This window comes from Gopherus evgoodei, chromosome 1 (genome assembly GCF_007399415.2).
Source record: "Gopherus evgoodei ecotype Sinaloan lineage chromosome 1, rGopEvg1_v1.p, whole genome shotgun sequence".
Lineage (NCBI taxonomy): Eukaryota > Metazoa > Chordata > Testudines > Testudinidae > Gopherus > Gopherus evgoodei.
The window spans coordinates 298,928,806-298,947,077 of record NC_044322.1 but is presented as its reverse complement, the minus strand read 5'-3'; the positions used below and the strand labels follow the sequence as shown (position 1 = coordinate 298,947,077).

The following is an 18,272-nucleotide window of genomic DNA, read 5'->3' as shown; positions in this document are numbered from 1 at the left end:
ACAGCCTAGTTCCTGCTTCTCTGCCCCCTTTCCCCTCAAAGCCCAGCCGGAGGACCAGACACCTCCTCCCTCACAAAGCCAGCTGTGGAGTCTCCCTCAGCTGACACACTCACACTCCCTACCCCCCAGAGCCCAGCTGTGGGCCCCATCCTGGCCCAGACACTCAGAGACACTAACCTTCTAGAGCCCAGGGATTCTGAGGGAGAAACAGCCTGATGTTGGGTCCCAGGCTTGCATGGAGTTTCCTGCACACCACTGCTTGCTTGCTTGCTTGCTTGCTTGCTTCCTTCAGGGCATGCTGGGAACTGCAGCTGCTGATTCCCTCCCCATCCAGTACCCTCCTCTTCCTCCTCCCCCCCCAACCAGCCTTGTCTTCTGTTTATGAGCTGGGCTCTGCCAGGTCCAGCAGCCCCTTGTGGTGGCCAATATCTCTGCAGCCCATTTCTGGTGGGTGAGGGGAAGGAAATTCTGCATACCCAACATTAATTTCTGCAAAATTCTACATTGTGCAATGGCACAGAATTCCCCCAACAGCAATTGGCTTGAGAGAGAGAGAGGAGAAAAAGATAGAGCTGGTCAAAATTTTTCCATTTAAACTGTTATGACAGAAAACAGGGATTTTAACTAAACGAAATGTTTCATAAAAGTATCTGCTTTCTACAGAAAATTTCAATTTTTTATCAGAAACCATGTGCCCCAAAGCAGAAATATTTAGATTTGGATATCAGTTGCGGTGTCTCATGGGAGTTATAGTTCAGTGTCTTCATGTTCACACTCTCCTCTACAGGTCAGGCTTCCCAGCAGGACTACCTCTCCCATCATGCACAATGGCCAGGGACTCCCAGGATGCAACTATTTCCCAGTGCCATATGGGGAGACTGCAGAGCATCATGAGAGATGTGGTCCAACCAGGGATCCCAGGCTACAGAGGACAATGAACCTTCCAAACTACAACTCCCATGATGCACCATGGTAGCATTTGTGAATCAAAAAGTTCAGTTTTCAGAGGTAATATTTTGGTTTTTGGATTTTTTGATGAAACATCAAAATTTTCCACAGGAATAAAAAAGCCCATTTTCTGAAGGGCTTGAATAAAGGCCCTGATTTTTCACTACATCTGAATTACATCCACAGGGAGCCAACTGCAGTTCCCTGACCTTTGGCTAACCAGCCATGACAAAAGCTAGAACAGTGGACTGGAATATCTGGCCCAAGTCAATTTTTCCCCATTGCCTTCTCTCCAAAGATGAAATCATCCCATTTTCTTTAGGAATCCTGGCTGATTTGTACCCCAGACTAGTGATTTCTGAAGTTGTCATTTCAGGGCCCGTTAATGGGCTTATTTATGGAGTAAGGTACTACTCAACTTGAATACAAATGGCAGAATGTGGCCCTTAACTTCCACTGACCTCAATGTCCCACAGAAAGTACACATTTTGGTAACATCATTATGGCTTATTGTGTCTCATTATAGCTCTGAAGGAGCAGAAAATAGTTGTAGAAACAAGCAGCAAAGAGTCCTGTGGCACCTTATAGACTAACAGACATTTTGGAGCATAAGCTTTCGTGGGTGAATACCCACTTCATCAGAACAGCAATGTGGAGAAAGAAAAAGGCAAAAAAGATTAGGGCTGGTCAGCTTAGAAAAGAGATGACTAAATGGGGAAATGATAGAGGTTTATAAAATCATGAACAGTGTGTAAAAAGTTAATAGAGAAGTGTTATTTACCCTTTCCCCCAATACAAAAACCAGGGGGCCACCCGATGATATTAACAGGCTGCTGGTTTAATACAAACAAGAGGAAGCACTATCAGCCAAAATGGTCAGGGATGCAACCACGTGCTTGGGGTAACCCTAAACCTCTGACTTCCAGAAATATAAGGAGTGGAAATCAGGGATGAATCACTCATTTAAAAACCCTGTTCTGTACACTCTCCCTGAAGCTCTGGTATGTGTCACCGTCAGAGACAGGATACTGGGCAAGATGGACCATGATCTGACCTAATATGGCAGCTCTTATATTCTTATGTTCATTGGTCACTTCTCTATTGCTTCTGTTCAGAATGCTGAAAAAGTAATTTCTTCAGATTCAGGTGTGCTCAGCCAGGGCAAAGTTTTTCTCCTGTGCTAATGCTACACAAGGAGAGGTATATTTTTCAGAAGCAGCCTGTATCTTCTAGCATGAGAATCCTTCCTGGAAGAGCATGACCAAGACCAAACAAACTGTTCTCCTTTCCTTTCAGCCCTCCCATCTTCTCTGCCAATCAGACTCCCTAACAATGCTTCTTTCTGCTTCTTTGATTATTGTTAGTGTAAGTCTACAGTGACATCAGATATGGTTAGGGACCGATTCAGCACCCTTTTCTTCCCACTGAGCAGTTCTTACTCATACCAGATTGCAGTATTGAGCCCATACTTCGTGTGATGTAGTCAGAAGTTAGGTATAGTGAAATTCCATGAAAAATTTGTTTGGGAAATATGAAAATTGCCTTGTTACTTAGATCATGAGCTCTTTGGGGCACAAATAATCTTTTTTGTTCAATGTTTGTATGACACCTAGCACAATGGGGTTCATGTCCATGACTAACGCTCCTAGGTGCTATGGCATTATAAATATTATTATTAATAATTACAAAATCCAGAGAAATTAAAAATGATCTCTTAGTGATCTCTCTCTGCTTTTAGCAATACTTAAGAGAAGACAGTATGACAGATTTGATCATGCTACTTAAGTGCAGCCCAAAGTAAAGGGGAGCATGGAGCTGCACTGTCCCTTGAGGAGCACTGCAAAGCATCCAGGAGGTAGAATGCCAAGCTGAACTCCTCCAGCACACCCAGAGAGCACGCCTGCTATTACTACCTTTTAGTGCATATAGGCCTATTCTTCCCACTGCACTGGTCCTACCTTCACCCTCCAAGGGCAAATTATTCTTTAACTGCCTACTACAAGGCTTCTTGCACCTTTCTCTGAAGCAGCGGGTACTTGTCACTGTCAGTACCAGGTTATTGCAGTATTTCCCAAATGATGTATCTCAACCCAGGAGTGCATTGTAGGAAGATTTTAGATGGGTTGCGAGGTGTTAGACAAAATACACTTCTTTTAATCTAGTGCACAGTTGAGGCTCCGGAGAGCGAGCCCACCCTGCAGTAATCCCACACAGGTGGCTCCTTTCCTGCAGGGCTGGTCCTCGCTTCCCATTCAGAATGTTGTGATTTGATGCATGGGTCGCAATGCCACTCACTCAAATTTGTCCTGACCCTTCATCATGATGGAGGAGTGGCCTGTCCAAACTTGACTGGCATTGCAATCAGATATGCCAAGTGGCAATGTCCAGAGCTAAGAGCCAGGCCCAATCCTGAAGGACAAGAGCTGCCCCTGCATGGCGATTGTGGGGTGGGCTCGCTCGCCAAACACCCTGTACTCCAGGGAGCCTCCCCTCCACACAAGGCTCAGATTAGGGTTGTGGTGAGGGTGCATAGATGTAAGAGTCGGTCGCAAAAAAAACCCAACAGACTAAATGCAGTTGGTGGTTCACTTTAGTAAAAAGTTTGGGAACCACTGGGTTACAGAACTAGATGGACTTTGGTCTGCTCCCATATGATCATTGTTCTGTTACGACAAGCATAAATGGGCTGAGGCCATAGCCTGCTTCCTCCCTGCTCCCTTTGGACAAAACAATTCCTGCATTCCACTGAGAATGGGGAATGCAATTCTGACCAGTCCTCATACCTTGCACCCCTGTGTACCTCCATAAGGTGGAGAGTCTGGCCTATAGTGGGGGGAATATTACCTTCAAGTCTCTTTTAAAATATTTATATTGTGATATGAGTTTATTAGTCTTGGTCCAGTTCCCAGGAGTCCAAATTACAAATATCTAATGCTACATTTGTCACTGACAGCTTTGCTGGTAATTGCTAGAAAAAGGCCAAGAGCTTAATAGGTGAAGGAGATTGCACTACATTCTCACCCAGAAATGGGGTCCTTTTGGGTCAAGGTTGAGGCTTATTGAGGAAACTTGCACTACCACTGATACTTCAACAATCAAAACAATTTGCATTTTCAGACCTAGGTAGTAGCCACATATCACCTTGGTCACCTTGATCCATCAATCCTTCAGCCCTCCTATAGATTGCGCCAATCACAACATGACTTCCATTCGTCTCTTATCCTGGCCTTCTTTCTCCATGTGCGGCCATGCCTCACAAGGCATAGCTCCATATATTAATCAATTACTCAAGAAGCATTTTGGCTCTGGATTACTCTTTCCTCTCAGAAAACCAAGCAAATCACTGATATTTTAAAGCTTAAGAAAAACAACAATTACAAGGAATGTGAGTTCTAAATACAAATACCAGATTTATCTCTCCACGTTTTTCATTCGTTCTACACAAAAACATTTTAACATATCAAGAGTACTCAACATTTCTGGTAGAAAAAATGCTTTATATAATCACAAAAGACCAGATGAAAACAAAAGCTGTCTGGAGACAAAATGCCTCGCATTTGTAATGTCTACTTAACAGTATGCCTTAAATGGCAGCAAAACAGCATGCCAGTCAAGTCAGACTAAATCTCATTAATGTAGGTTACGTAGCTCTAGCTGTACACACACTGTTTATCTCTAGCAGCTAAAATCAAGAATTATTACCAATAAATCCAGATAGATTTTTAAAACAATGACACAAATGTACAGATTTCTGGTTAATCAAATGAATAGAACATGCTTTGCAAAAGATATTTTCTTAATTTAATTAGACTGAATTTAAGAGAAAAAAGATCTAGATGCTGCTTTACTAGTCTGTGGATGAGGCAGTGTGTAAGAAACTCCAGGACTGGCAAAAAACAACTTCATCTGAAAAATATTTCACTATACATAACATTTTCCAAGATATAGGGGTTGTAATTAAACATCAAACAAATGCACAACAAAGCAGAACACAAAGTAGTCAGAATGCACCCAACATGATTAAGTGCACCAGTAGTATTTTGAAAGTGATGCTTTGCATCTCATCATCTTCTACATTATGGGTGTGTTGCCTGATATATTGAAAATGGAACCTGTTACTATGGCCCATTGATTTCAGTAGGTCTACTCCTGTGAGTTAAGAGATGAAGCACTGGTCCCTAAGGCACTTAGTATTCTGACATATTCAGACACATAGTATTGACATATTGATATTGTCTCATATTTGCCTGTTTTTCAGAAGGTGCCACATCAATTTGTTATTTGGCATTACTGTAGTTTTCCAAGTGAAGACTGAGTCAAATTCTGTTCTCTGTTGCAAAGAGATAAATCCATAGTAACACCAGTGAAATCAGTATTTGCTGTAATGGAAAGCAGAATCTGAGCCTATGGAGTACTGGTGCAGCTAATGTGGCTCTGAGAAATAAGTTCTTAGGATACACAACTGGCTGGCCTCACCAAGTATTTGATTCAGAGCTGTATTGGAAACCTGACAGGACAGCTACATTGGTATAAACTTCCTTTCAAAGATGGACCTTGACCCATTGCCACAGCATTTAAGCATGATTATCTTTGATGCCACAATACTTCCAGCAATCATCAGCTTTGTGAGTGACAAGTATACTCAGCGCTAGGTTGTGGCATTTATGCCACGACCCTGACAGGAAGTCAATGTGGGCAACCCTGCCCAGAAGCAACAATGGGAGACTGGGCATGTCTGAGGCACAATATTTCTGGGGGCTTCTCTGTGCACAACAGGGCTAAGCCCCTTTCCCCAACCATTAGGCTGGCACAGATTGCTCACCACTTCTATGCACCAGACCTACTCCATGTCACCACCTCTTCCCCATTCCTGGTTTTAATATCGTGCTCCCTGAGTGCAGAGTCTCTATTTTCCCCTAAGCATGGGACAGTTACTGTAGAAAGAGCTTTTAAAGCCTAGCAAGAGAAAGCATGATGTGGAGGGAATGGGGGAGGGCTTCTTGCATGTCCTTCTATCCCAGCACACCCACACAAATCTGCTCACAATCTGGTTTTCAGTGAATTCTTAAATTGGTTGGCTCTGATCTTATATCTAGAGTAAGCCTATAATTACCATTTTTACATTCCAATTTCCTTCCTCAAATCATGTTCCCAGTCTTGAGAGAGTGAGTTATAACATTTACTCATTTCATCTTGAAAAGAACATTCTAATTTATCAGAGATTTTAATTTGAGAGTTCTAATGTGAATCTCAAAAAAAATCTATTGGTTAGAACTCTCACTGGAACTACAGTGATTTGCACCGATGGAAGGTGCATCATGTTGTCTCTGGTGTATTTGCAGCCCCACCAGCTCAACGTGATACACACATTCCTTTGCAGGAGACATGGGTTAGTACTGAAGTATGGACAGTTGGTTACAGTTGGCAGGAACTGGTTTTCCAAATTTAACATTAAACATTATGTGTTCTCAATATGACACGTGGTATTCCAAAGGAGAATACCCCTCAATATTTTTGACTGGATATGCTGCACACAAACTTCCATTTTGAAAGACACTTTCCATTACAAACTAGTAGGGAGGAGTAGATGCTCACTCCAAGTCTATTTTCATATGCATTGCACACAATCTAGCACACTTTCTTTAAGTTTCTCCACACCTGCAAAATTCTACTGTGAGAAATGTTCATGTTACTTTGCAGTTACAACTGTTTGAATCAGGACTGAGCAGGATCTCAAGAGGATACATGCCAGTCTTCTCTACTAGAGTTTCAGATGAGCTTTTGGAGGCACTGGGATCTCTTTTGGCAAAAGACTGAGAGTCGGACCTTTGTCTTTCCTGGTTGTTGAAGTATTGGTCCCATGTTTGAGATTATCAATGTGTTCCATCACGGGAGGGAATAATAACAGTGGCCCTGAAGAAAGATGCTGTAAGGCCTTTGCTCAAGAAACCAGGTCTTAATGATGACAATCCTACCAACTCTGGAGTACAATTTTTTGACCCCTTGGGCCTCCAGCACCAGAATTTGTTAACCTTTAGGACTTTCTGCAAAAATCACTTTCTCGCTCAAGATTTTGATAAAAGACATGGATGGTTAATATGGAGGTTATTATTTGGGTAGGTTTTATTCCAGTCTAGATGGTTTTGCTTGGGCCATTTACAGTGACTGTATATTTTATTCTTTGTTTTTATATTTTAAGCCTGTTCATGGAATTCATGCAAAGACAATGACGCTAAATAGTTAATTAGTTCAGTAACCGAGGTAACAGCAACAGTTCACTAGCATAGATGCTGGAACTAGGGCTGCTGGGGGTGCTATCTCACCCCCTGGCTTGAAGTGGTTTCCATCATATTTAGGGTTTACAGTTTGATTCATTGGCATTCAGCACCACCACTATAAAAATTGGTCCAGAACCACTGTTCACTAGTTCTAATTATAAGCTTATTTTGGTGCATCACTATGTGTTCTCACTGCCACCGACCATTCTTTCACCAAAATAACAATGGTTTCTGGAAGTCTTGAGAGATACTAAGGCCTGGTCTACACTACGCGTTTAAACCGATTTTAGCAGCGTTAAACCGATTTAACGCTGTACCCGTCCACACTACGAGGCCCTTTATATCGATATAAAGGGCTCTTTAAATCAGTTTCTGTACTCCTCCCCGATGAGAGGAGTAGCGCTAAAATCGGTATTACCATATTGGATTAGGGTCAGTGTGGCCGCAAATCGACGGTATTGTTCTCCGGGCGGTATCCCACAGTGCACCACTGTGACTGCTCTGGACAGCAATCTCAACTCAGATGCAGTGGCCAGGTAAACAGGAAAAGCCCCAGGAAATTTTAATTTTAATTTCCTGTTTGCCCAGCGTGGAGCTCTGAACAGCATGGGTGGCAATGCAGTCCCAAATCCAAAAAGAGCTCCAGCATGGACCGTACAGGAGATACTGGATCTGATCGCTGTATGGGGAAACAAATCTGTTCTATCAGAGCTCCGTTACAGAAGACGAAATGCCAAAGCGTTTGAAAAAAAAATCTACAGGCTACACAGTGCTGCATGACAAGCGTAACGGGAAGCCAGAGACTCAAATGGACGCTCATGGAGAGAGGGAGGGGGTACTGAGGACTCCAGCTATCCCACAGTCCACAGCAGTCTCCAAAAAGTATTTGCATTCTTGGCTGAGCTCCCAATGCCTGTAGGTTCAAACACATTGTCCAGTGTGGTTCAGGGTATAGCTCGTCAATTTACTCCCTCCCCCCACCACGTGAAAGAAAAGGGAAAGAAATCATTTCTTGACTTTTTTCAATGTCACCCTATGTCTACTGAATGCTGGTGGTAGACGCTATGCTGCAGCAATGAAGAGCAGTATCCACTCTTCTCCCCTCCCCAGTGGCAGACGGTACAATATGACTGCTATCCGTGATCACCATCAGCCCATGCTTGATTGCTGAACACCCAGAACCATCTGCGACAATGATTTTTGCCCCATCAGCCACTGGGCTCTCAACCCAGAATTCTAAGGGGTGGGGGAGACTGCGGGAACTATGGGATAGCTATGGAATAGCTACCCACAGTGCAACGCTCCGGAAATTGACACTAGCCTCGGACCATGGACGCACACCGCTGAAATAATATGCTTAGTGTGGCCGCGTGCACTCGACTTTACACAATCTGTTTTATAAAACCGGTTTATGTAAAATTGGAATTATCCCATAGTGTAGATGTACCCTAAATTTTTGTTGCAAAAACGTGCAATATATCATACCTACTAGCAAATAACGTATGCCATTACTTTATCTTGCAGTTTTCTTCAAAGCATAATAGCAGCTAAAGGTTCATAGTGATTTGTAATCAGTTAGTACAAATGTAGGCCTTATTCCAGCTCTGACGGCTCTGTGCAAGCAGATTTCTGCTCTTGCACATTGCCCAATGCAGCACTGGGGCAATAAAGAGCCTAGTTCTACATTGACTTCAGCAGGAATTGCAGAGGTGTATATGAAAGCATAACTAGATTTAATTTGCTTTCTACACAGCTATAATGTTTTATTGACAACAGCATCTAAACTGAATTCAATTGATCTTTATAAAAAAAATGTAGAAATTTGAAATTCTTTTATGGTGAAAAAAATTTCAGCTTCTTTGCAAAAACATATCCTGATACTGGAGCACAATGGTAATGGAACAGCCTTTCCATGGCAAACCCATTTCTCCAATATGCAGTGTAATACCTTTCAGTTACAAAGAATTGCATTAAATACATTACAGAATCAATACCACCTTGTTGTAGTAATATCTCAAATACAAAACTGTATTTTTTTCTAAAACCTATTAACATCAACCGATATTAAGGAAGATATTGTTAGTGTATCTGCCAATGGATATCTTAGCATCCTCCTACACAGAAGTCAGCTTCATGTATTTTGAACTTTGGAACAAAGTCATATATGAAAAGCCAAGTAGTTTCCACCACAGAGCAAACCAAAATGAGAACATATAACTTATGACCAATCAGTAATGGTAAGTGAAATACATTTTATATTACCAGATGAACCCTTATCACAAAATCACCATTCATAATTCACAACTGTAGACTGTGCTCCACAGAAAGCTCCAGAATGAGCCAAATGACTAATTCATCTTTCACTTCAAGTGAAAGTGAGAGAGCTCTTAATTTCTTAAGGTTAAGTTTACTATGATAGTAAAAGTCAGGAAGCTCAAGAGTGTAGTGTCTTGAATGACACAAGAATACTAACAGAAAACTCCATGCAGCCCTGGCTGGAGCAGGCACAGCTCTCATCTTTGATGAGAGCTGTGCACATTATAAGACTGAATATGTCTTTTTTAAGATTTTAATGTTAATTTTTCTAAAGTGATTATTCACCAGAATTGCATGGAAAACAAGATAGTAAAATATGGGGTCGGTTTTGTTTTCTCCATTTTTGTGATTATTGGAGATTTTCAGATTAAAGGCTAACTTTCATATACAAGCTTTCCAATTAACTTAATAAAACAAGTTAAACTTACCAAGGCAATTGTACATGTTTGTTAAACCATTTTCCATTAGTATGATGAAAAGACTAAGCAAGGCAGTCTGTGCAATTTAGAATTAATAGTGGATAAATGAAGATTTAGAAGGCATGTTATGCCAAATAAAGGCTGTACCCTATTTTTATACAGATGATCATTTTAATATATGTTTTTGTAAAAGGACAACCTAAAAGCAGCTTAAGGATTTTCCTAAAATGGATTTCAAAATGCTCCTTATCCTTTAGTCTGTAATCTCTGTCACATACATTGCGTAAAATAGCAATACGTTACTCTCCTAAGCAATCATAAATACAAAGGAATAAGACATGGTTGAAATCTTGTCAAAGATAGTCTGATTTACCATAAGGGTAAAGTACTAATAACTGAAGGTAACAATTTCTTGTGATTAGATTAAACAAGATGATGCCATGCCCATTTATCTAGTGTATTAAATAATGCATACAACTATTATCATAACGTGACAACTATGAATTATTTATTATCCTTTTTACATTTCTAGTAGTATTACTTAACCCTGATATGCTTCTAAAACCTTTCATCCCATAATAAAACAGTTCAAGTTAATGGAATACTGAAATGCTCTCCAAAAAGATGGCTTGTGGCAGCAAAAGACTGTATATGTACTCACATATTCATAGAGTCATTCATAGATTGCCAGGCCAGAAGGGACCATTGTGATCATCTAGTCTGACCTTCTGTCTGACACAGGCCATAGAACTTCCCCCAAAATAATCCCTAGAACAGATCTTTTAGAAAAAACATCCAATTGATTTAAAAATTGCCAATGATGGCAAAACCACTACAACCCTTGGTAAATTGTCCCAATGGTTAATTACTCTCACTATTAAAAATGTATGCCTTATTTGCAGACAGAATTTGTCTAGCTTCAACTTTCAGCTATTGTATTTTGTTATACCTTTCGCTATACATACAAAGGGAGGTCATAATGGACTTATGTTAAGTTATAAGCAGGGTGCAACAGCCATTTTCTATGTCAGAAGTAGAGATACAGCAGTATTTTGCAAACACAGAAACACTTCAGTTATATTAATTACAAACTATATTTAATTATACCTTCAGCACCACTTTACTTTCTTTCTAAAAGAGTGAGAATTTAGGTTAACATAATTGGAAGTGGGGGAAAGGACTCAGGAGAAAGGGCACTTTTTACATCAATTAAGCCATATCCTTCTTTTACTGATTATCAAAGTGAAACTGATGCTTGAACTGAAAAGCTCTGTGTGATATAGTTTTTCGTTAGCCACATTTATGAATGATGCCCACATTTTGCTAGCTAAGCAGGGAGAGGATTTTCTAAAGTAGCTACAGGACTACTGCACAAATGACTGCTGCCGCAGCTGAAATTTTGCTGTCTAAAATCCTGTTTCCACGTTTGAATTCAGGGGTCAAATTTAAAAGAGGCTACATGTTTTTGTTTTTTTTTAAAACTTCCATCATTCCAAAATATTTAGAAACCTATGTGGCTAGTGCTCCAAATCCCAGAGCAATAGTGACCGAGAATAATAGGTAGTATCTGTACGCGTTAAAGTACTCGTAGTGGCAACAGCTGAGGGCTTGCACGCGGTGCCATTTAACTATGCTTTTATTTTTAATTATTAGCAACACCGTTGAGGATACCTACTACTACTGCAACCGAATCCACCTAAGTGACATTTGGCCTCTCAACAACGCTCCAGCTTCGCAGTTGTGTTTATTCCGGTGGTTGCTGTCCATGGTGCTGAAAGGCACACACGGTGCTGAAACCCCCCCCCCCCCCCAAACCTGAGCTGCTCGATTGGCGGAGGGCACTTCATGGACTAGAAAAACGGCCAAAGAGGCAGCGGAATCTCTCAAGCTACCTGATCAGAGCCATTAGTTCGGTCCTTTGCATCCCGCTCAAATGCATCGGTGGAGCTACCACTTGAAGCCACCCCCCCCCCCGAGCCCCCAAAAGGGAAGAAGCCGTAGCTAATGATTGCAGGCGTTAGATTAACCATTGCTCCCACACACACACACACGTGCTTTAGCGTGTGCAAAGCTGCATCCATGTTAATGCATGCGGGAGAGGAGGGGACGCAGAGGAGAAACCCCCTGTTTAGGCTAACGCAAGCATCGCTGTTACCCGCAGCAAGGATCTTACACGGTCGAGCCAATACAGGGGGTGGGCGCATTTAGCCTTGACCTTTGACACTGTCCGGCAACAACAGGGGCTTTATAAGCTCCCTTAGCGGGTGCTCGTTTGGAACACGCAGGTCTCCCCTCGCTCAGAGCCCCGTCCCCTGGGTAGCTCGGCAGCGTTTGCCGTGCCTGCCCGGGTAACACCGCCCAGCCTGGCCGCTTACCTGCCGCCTGGAGATGGAGCAGCAGGCACACGACGGGGAGGCAGGCGGCTGTCCGCCGCATGGTGCTGGCCAGGAACTGGAGCAGCCGAGAGCCGGCGGCCGTGTCAGAGTCTCCGCCCCATCGGGTTTTGAGCATGCCTGGGAGCCGAGCGGAGCATGCGCACGCCGCTGCCCTCACCTGCCCCTGGAGTCTGCTCCCGAGGCGCGACAGTGGCGGGGGCTTAGAAACAGCGCGAGGGGCGCGAACGCAAGGGGAGGAGCAACACCGGGGCGGGGAGCAGAGGAGCAAAACCCGGGGGGCTGGAGGAGGATGGGGAGCAAAAAAAGGGGGGAGGGGGAATGAAGGGGAGTACAGGCAGGCAGTGAAGGGGGGAATGGATGGGCTCCGGGGAGGTTTCCTCTCCCTGAATGGGAGTGAGAGAAGCAATTGTCCATAAGGGGAGGGTACAAAAGTGAAGAGCTGAAGGAAGAAGGGGAGAGCCCTTAAAATCCCGCCCATTTAGCACAGTTTCAGGAAAGAGCGAGAGGAGAAAGTGGGGGGATTTTTTTCTTCAGTTCAAAATCTAACAGCATTGAGGATCCCCGCGGCCCGCAGCTGAGCTGTAGCGTTTGCTTCTAAATCTGCAGAGATGTTCAAATCTACCCAGTACTAGGAAAGCGCTCACCTCAGATAGACATATTTGCTGCTTCACATGACTTAGCATGTCCGCAGGATCTTCGAACTATGTGTATTTTTATGAATAGTTACATTGAATGCCCCCTTCCAAATTATGTAAAACCCCGCAAAAAAAAAAAACAGTTGAAAGTGTGTGACAGAGGTCATGACTGACAGGAAATAAAATAACGTTTGTCTGGGATCCAGTCAGCTCTGTGTACTAGTTCAAACATGTTCACATTGTCAACAGAGCCTGTTAAGATAAATCTCTTCTCGTGGCCATCCCAACCTGCCAATCTTGATGTCAAACCTTCCCAGAAGAAGCCATAGAATTTTATTACATGAAAAAAAGTTTAATTTTCATAGGATAATAGGACACCCAAGATAAAAGAGCCCCACAGCAAGGTCCCTTTTAAAGGTTCAGTTTAAATGATTTTAAAAAAAGGCATTTAGAAACTGAGACTCCTAAAGCAGGCTAAACCCCACAAGAAATGGCAGATGCTTCACCCGTGCAAATAGTCTGTCCACTGACCATCGTTTGATATAGGGGAAAGTATGTTTATGTGATCCATTCTGTAATTAAAGCCATACATTGCAGGGTTTTCCACAGTGGACAACTCTGAGAAAAGTGGGATGGGTGAAAGGGGATTCCAGTGTTACTTTTCCTTGGTTGCTTTACACTGAGCATCAACATTTTTTGTAAAGATTTTCCTCACATAACAGTGAGAAGAACTGAAGAATTCCTGTGGATGCCATTGTTTTTGTGGATGTACCAATCCTAATTTAGCTTCCTTGGCAACCCCAACACGGCTGTTCACACATGTATCAGGCAGTTCCCTCATTTTCTTTATATCATCTTAGATGGTAGAAAAAGTCTGAAATGTTAAAGGTGTTTGGCAAAGAAAGACTAAATGATTTTGCACCTCCTTTTTTGCTTCCCTTTAACTAATAAAGAAGGCCAGAGATGCATTTTGTTTACTTATTTTGTTCCCCATTTTTATATATTTTGTATTTCTAAAAAATTCTATGGACAACTAGGATTGTGGTCATTATTAGCTTGAATGGAAGGCAGTTTCACAGCCACTGGGCAACGGTCAAGAAGCGTTTCTCTGTATCTCCCTGTAGTATTGGCCATAGCATTGCCCCGTTTCATTGTTCATAAGGATTGCATCTGTTGCAGATTGTATGGGTCAGGAAAAGAAAGAAAATCTCCACAATAATTGTCAAACCACTTATGAAATGGGCCCATCCTAATACCAGGATATCAAAGTTGATCTGAGGTTCAGTAGGAAGCTGAATGACTCGAGGGATGGACTCTTGTTGGTCTATGCTGGCCAGAAGATGAGCTACTATATCAAGCATCAGCTTGAGTTCGTTAGTGTCAGATGCTATATTTGGAAACAAAACTACAGACTCTAATCAGCTCTGGAAAAGTGTGTGAGAGTCTCTTACAGTATATAGCCTCTTGCCCAACTGAAGATGACAGTATGCATGTTATTCTGCTTCTACTTTTTGGGAATCCAGGTTCATTGAGGATTCCAGGACAACTCTTTCACTGAGTACTTGTAATGTTCCCCTCTGGTGCTATCTGGACCAGTGATTTGCTAGGTCACTCCAATCCTTGACTCTGGGAGTCAGCCTTACCCTGTGAGAACCCCCACTCCTGGGCTGTTCACGCACAGCCTCTGGCATGTAAGCTGCTCCCAGCTATTTGCAACTGAATGACACTAGCCAATATCTTCAGTCCCAGACACAACCCTAGGAACCTCCATCTTGCAGTGTCCGGTTATGCCCACTGACGCTGCAAGCTTATATGAGTTCATCTATTTAACAAAGAAATTGATATGTACCAGGCTTGTTATCTCAAGAGGAGTCTCTGACACACTTCAAGCCAAATGCACTCCTTCAGGTAGAATAAACAAACAATTTTATTAACTGCAAAGGTAGATTTTAAGTGAGAATAAGTCAAAGCATAACAAGGTGGATTTGGTCAAATTAAATAAAAGCAAAATGCATTCTAAGCTAATCTTAACACTTTCAATGCCTTTACAAACTTTGATGCTTCTTACCACAGACTGGCCAGTTGCCCTTCAGCCAGGCTCTCCCCTTTGATCAGCACTTCAGTCACTTGGTGGGGATATCTTTAGATGGAGATGGAAGAGAAAGGAAGAGCCTGGCAAACGTTGCTCCCTTTTATCATGTTCTTTCTTCCCTTTTGTCTTTGCCCCCCACCCCCGCCGCCTTTCAGAGTCAGGTGAGCATTACCTCATTACAGTTTCAAACTGACCAAAGGAAGGGAAGTGACTCACTCAAGAGTCCAACAGATCTTTTGTTGTAGCCTAGGCCAGTGTCTTTTGTTCCTGTGAGGCTAGGCTGGGTTTGTCCCATACATGCACTGATGAGGTGTGAACTGCCCCTCTGCACTTGGAGAGTTTTTGCCTGGGCTTGCTTTAAGCCGTCAGGACACATTCTCAGCCTCATAACTATATACATGAAATTACAACCTATAACATTACTATAACAATGATTACTATAACAACAATGATCAGTGCATCAGGAGCCTTCCGAAGACACCCAACATGACAAACTTTGCATTGGATACCACACAATCATTTTACAAGGATGAACATGGGGGTGCTGGGTGTTCCCCCGAGGTACAGCGTGTCACAGTACTATTTTGACAAATGCTCTCTACAGAGGTAGAGATTATGGTATTGGTTAATTCTTCACAATGATTTCTCCTACCCACTAGCATCACCTCAAGGTAGTCTGGTGTGTCTGATTGGTTACATTCTGCTGAGAAGTATATTTGATATTGATTAGAATAAAGGTAGTATGCTCCTAATGTGGAAAATATCTTACTTTTATAACTTGCCATCCCAGCAAGATTGTCTTTCTTAGCTAGGAATCATTTTGTATATATACAAGGCTTCTATTGACAACAAGGATCCTTGACCTAGAAAGACAGTCCAGGCCAAGATGATGAATGGAAAAGAATATTAACCAGAGATGAGAGCATCACACTTCTGGCTAGGACAAGGAATATTTACATGGTTTCTTGGACTAGATTCAGTAGGTTATAGAAACAGTGTATGGGAATAATGAGAGAGAGCTTATATAGAGGAAAGTAAGTAGGTGAATGTACACATGGAGGCAAAGGATCATTTGAGTTGCTAGGACAGTCAAATGAGAATTGAAGAAATAACTATATCTCTGGGTTGGGATTGGTTTTGGTTAATTTTTAAATAAATATGGCATAGAAAAGCAACCATTCTAGGGAAAGGGATAGGAATTAATTTGTGTCCCACAGATTGCACCTAGGCAAATATATTGCCTCTCTCAGAACAGAACAGCTATTGCAGTAGTATGACTCCATAGCTGAGGGCTGAATAATAACTGAAAATACCTCATACAACTGAGTAAGGCAGTAAAGAGTCACAACATTTCTAAGTTACTTCTAAGATTCTCCAATGTATATTTAACAGAACCCCTTAATAAAGGAGTTGGTAGAAACAACACTTACTCAGTGACCTCTGCTGTGCCCAAGAGCCTCTGAAATACTGCAATGTTAAGAGACATGCAAAGACTCCAATAGAATGGGAGAGAGACAGAATGTAACATTCTTTTATTCTCTGACTTTCCCACCCATGTCTATACGTATGTGTTGATATTACTAGGCTGTTACCCAAATGTACACAAGATGTGATTTTATGCTATAACATTTGATGTGATTTTCTTTATTTTTTCTAATGAACTTGGCTATACACTGTTTGGGAGTAAATCACTCCAATCTGACAAAGATAGGAAAGGAGAATGAAACGGATTACATGGTACCTGACTCAGAGCACTCTGTCACAGGCATAAGACAAAGAACTGTCCATCCCTCAGAGGTGTTGCCAAGATGACGACTGAGCTCAGAATGGTGCAGGGAAAAAGCCAGGTAACTACAAAGGATGAGGGGATAGAGAACAAAATAAATGGGTTTAACTTTATTCAATTGCTCTTCTTTCAGGAGCTGGTTTCATTTATGCACTGGGATAGCTTAGCATTTGATGTGAAGGCATATAACTGAATATCATTTGCTTAACTTAAATCTATGGCATCTTACAATCTTCCCAGGAGCTTGTCATAAGTGTAGAAGAGAAGGGAGGAAAAATGGAGCCTTGGAACCTGAGGCACAATTGGAAGTATTGAGAGTAGTTCTTGAATACTAGATCAGAACTGTGCATTTTAAGGTGGCTAATAAACAGCCCTGTTGAAAGGAAGCACTGACAAATCCGTGTTAATAGAAGGCCAAGTATTTTTATCTTTCACCACACCAGCCAAGATGGGCATGGGTCAGATTCACAGGTAGTGGCTTAGATTTTCTTCAGTCCATCTACCATTTCCCTCTAAGGTGCGCACCTGGGCGTCCGCACATGAGAGAATGAAGGGCTACTCACCTAATTAGTGGAACCACACAGGTATAGCTCTACTAATTAGGTGCCTGGACCCTGGAGAAGATGCACATGTAAGATGAGGTGGTGGCCTTGGGGGGAATAAGGGGTAGGTGGGAGTGGACAGTGGGTTGAGAAGAATTTGGGACATGCAGGGCTGCAGTGGCCAGAGAAAGTTGCAACTTTCCCTAGGTCTAGGACTGCAGCTGCCGGGGAGAGACGTCCCTCCTTCCCAGCCTCAGCTTGAGGGCTGCTACAGCGGGGGAGAGAGGGAGAGACCCCCCCATCCTTCACAGCCCCAGCTTGGGGGCTGCCGCAGCAGAGGAGAGAGGGAAGAGACCCCCATCCTTCCCAGCACCAGCTCAGGGGCTGCTGCGGCAGTGTAGAGAGGGCACATCCATCACATTAGAGAGGTAAGACTACTGATATTAAAATATGAGTTGTGTGCTTTTATTTGTAGAACAGAAGAAGTTAATTATTATGAAGTTTTGTTTTATATAGTGGTTTTATCCAAAGTGCTTTACAGTACAAACAACAGTTGGAAAGATAATTAAGTGGTCTGCCGAGACCCTCAGCAATTTTCAAGTGGTCTGTGCAAAAAAAAATTGAGAACCACTAATTTTAGTTTAAGTCTATTCTTTGTTGCATTTTCTTTGAGATCAATCTCTTCTCTACTTTAAGCTGTTCACACTAGCAGCCAGTAAAAAACTCCTCCTCTGCAATGTTCCACTGGAGGCAGTAAGATTTATAAAGTCAGATTAGCTTGTTGCAGTTATAATATAGCTAGGAAAAATATAAGAAGATTCTAAATGTTCTTAAAAGACCTTAAGTGAATAGTAGAGCTA

The 18,272-nt window shown here is 42.3% G+C and overlaps 1 protein-coding gene across 1 annotated transcript in view; it reads right to left on the bottom strand.

The window, feature by feature from the left end:
- The window catches only part of PTPRR (protein tyrosine phosphatase receptor type R), a 229,956-nt gene extending 217,476 nt beyond the window's left edge, over positions 1-12,480 (bottom strand). Inside the window, 1 exon segment of the mRNA XM_030548740.1 lies at positions 12,337-12,480. Coding sequence (XP_030404600.1) covers positions 12,337-12,472 — 136 coding nt within the window. The 5' untranslated portion in view covers positions 12,473-12,480.
- Positions 12,481-18,272: the final 5,792 nt, after the last annotated feature.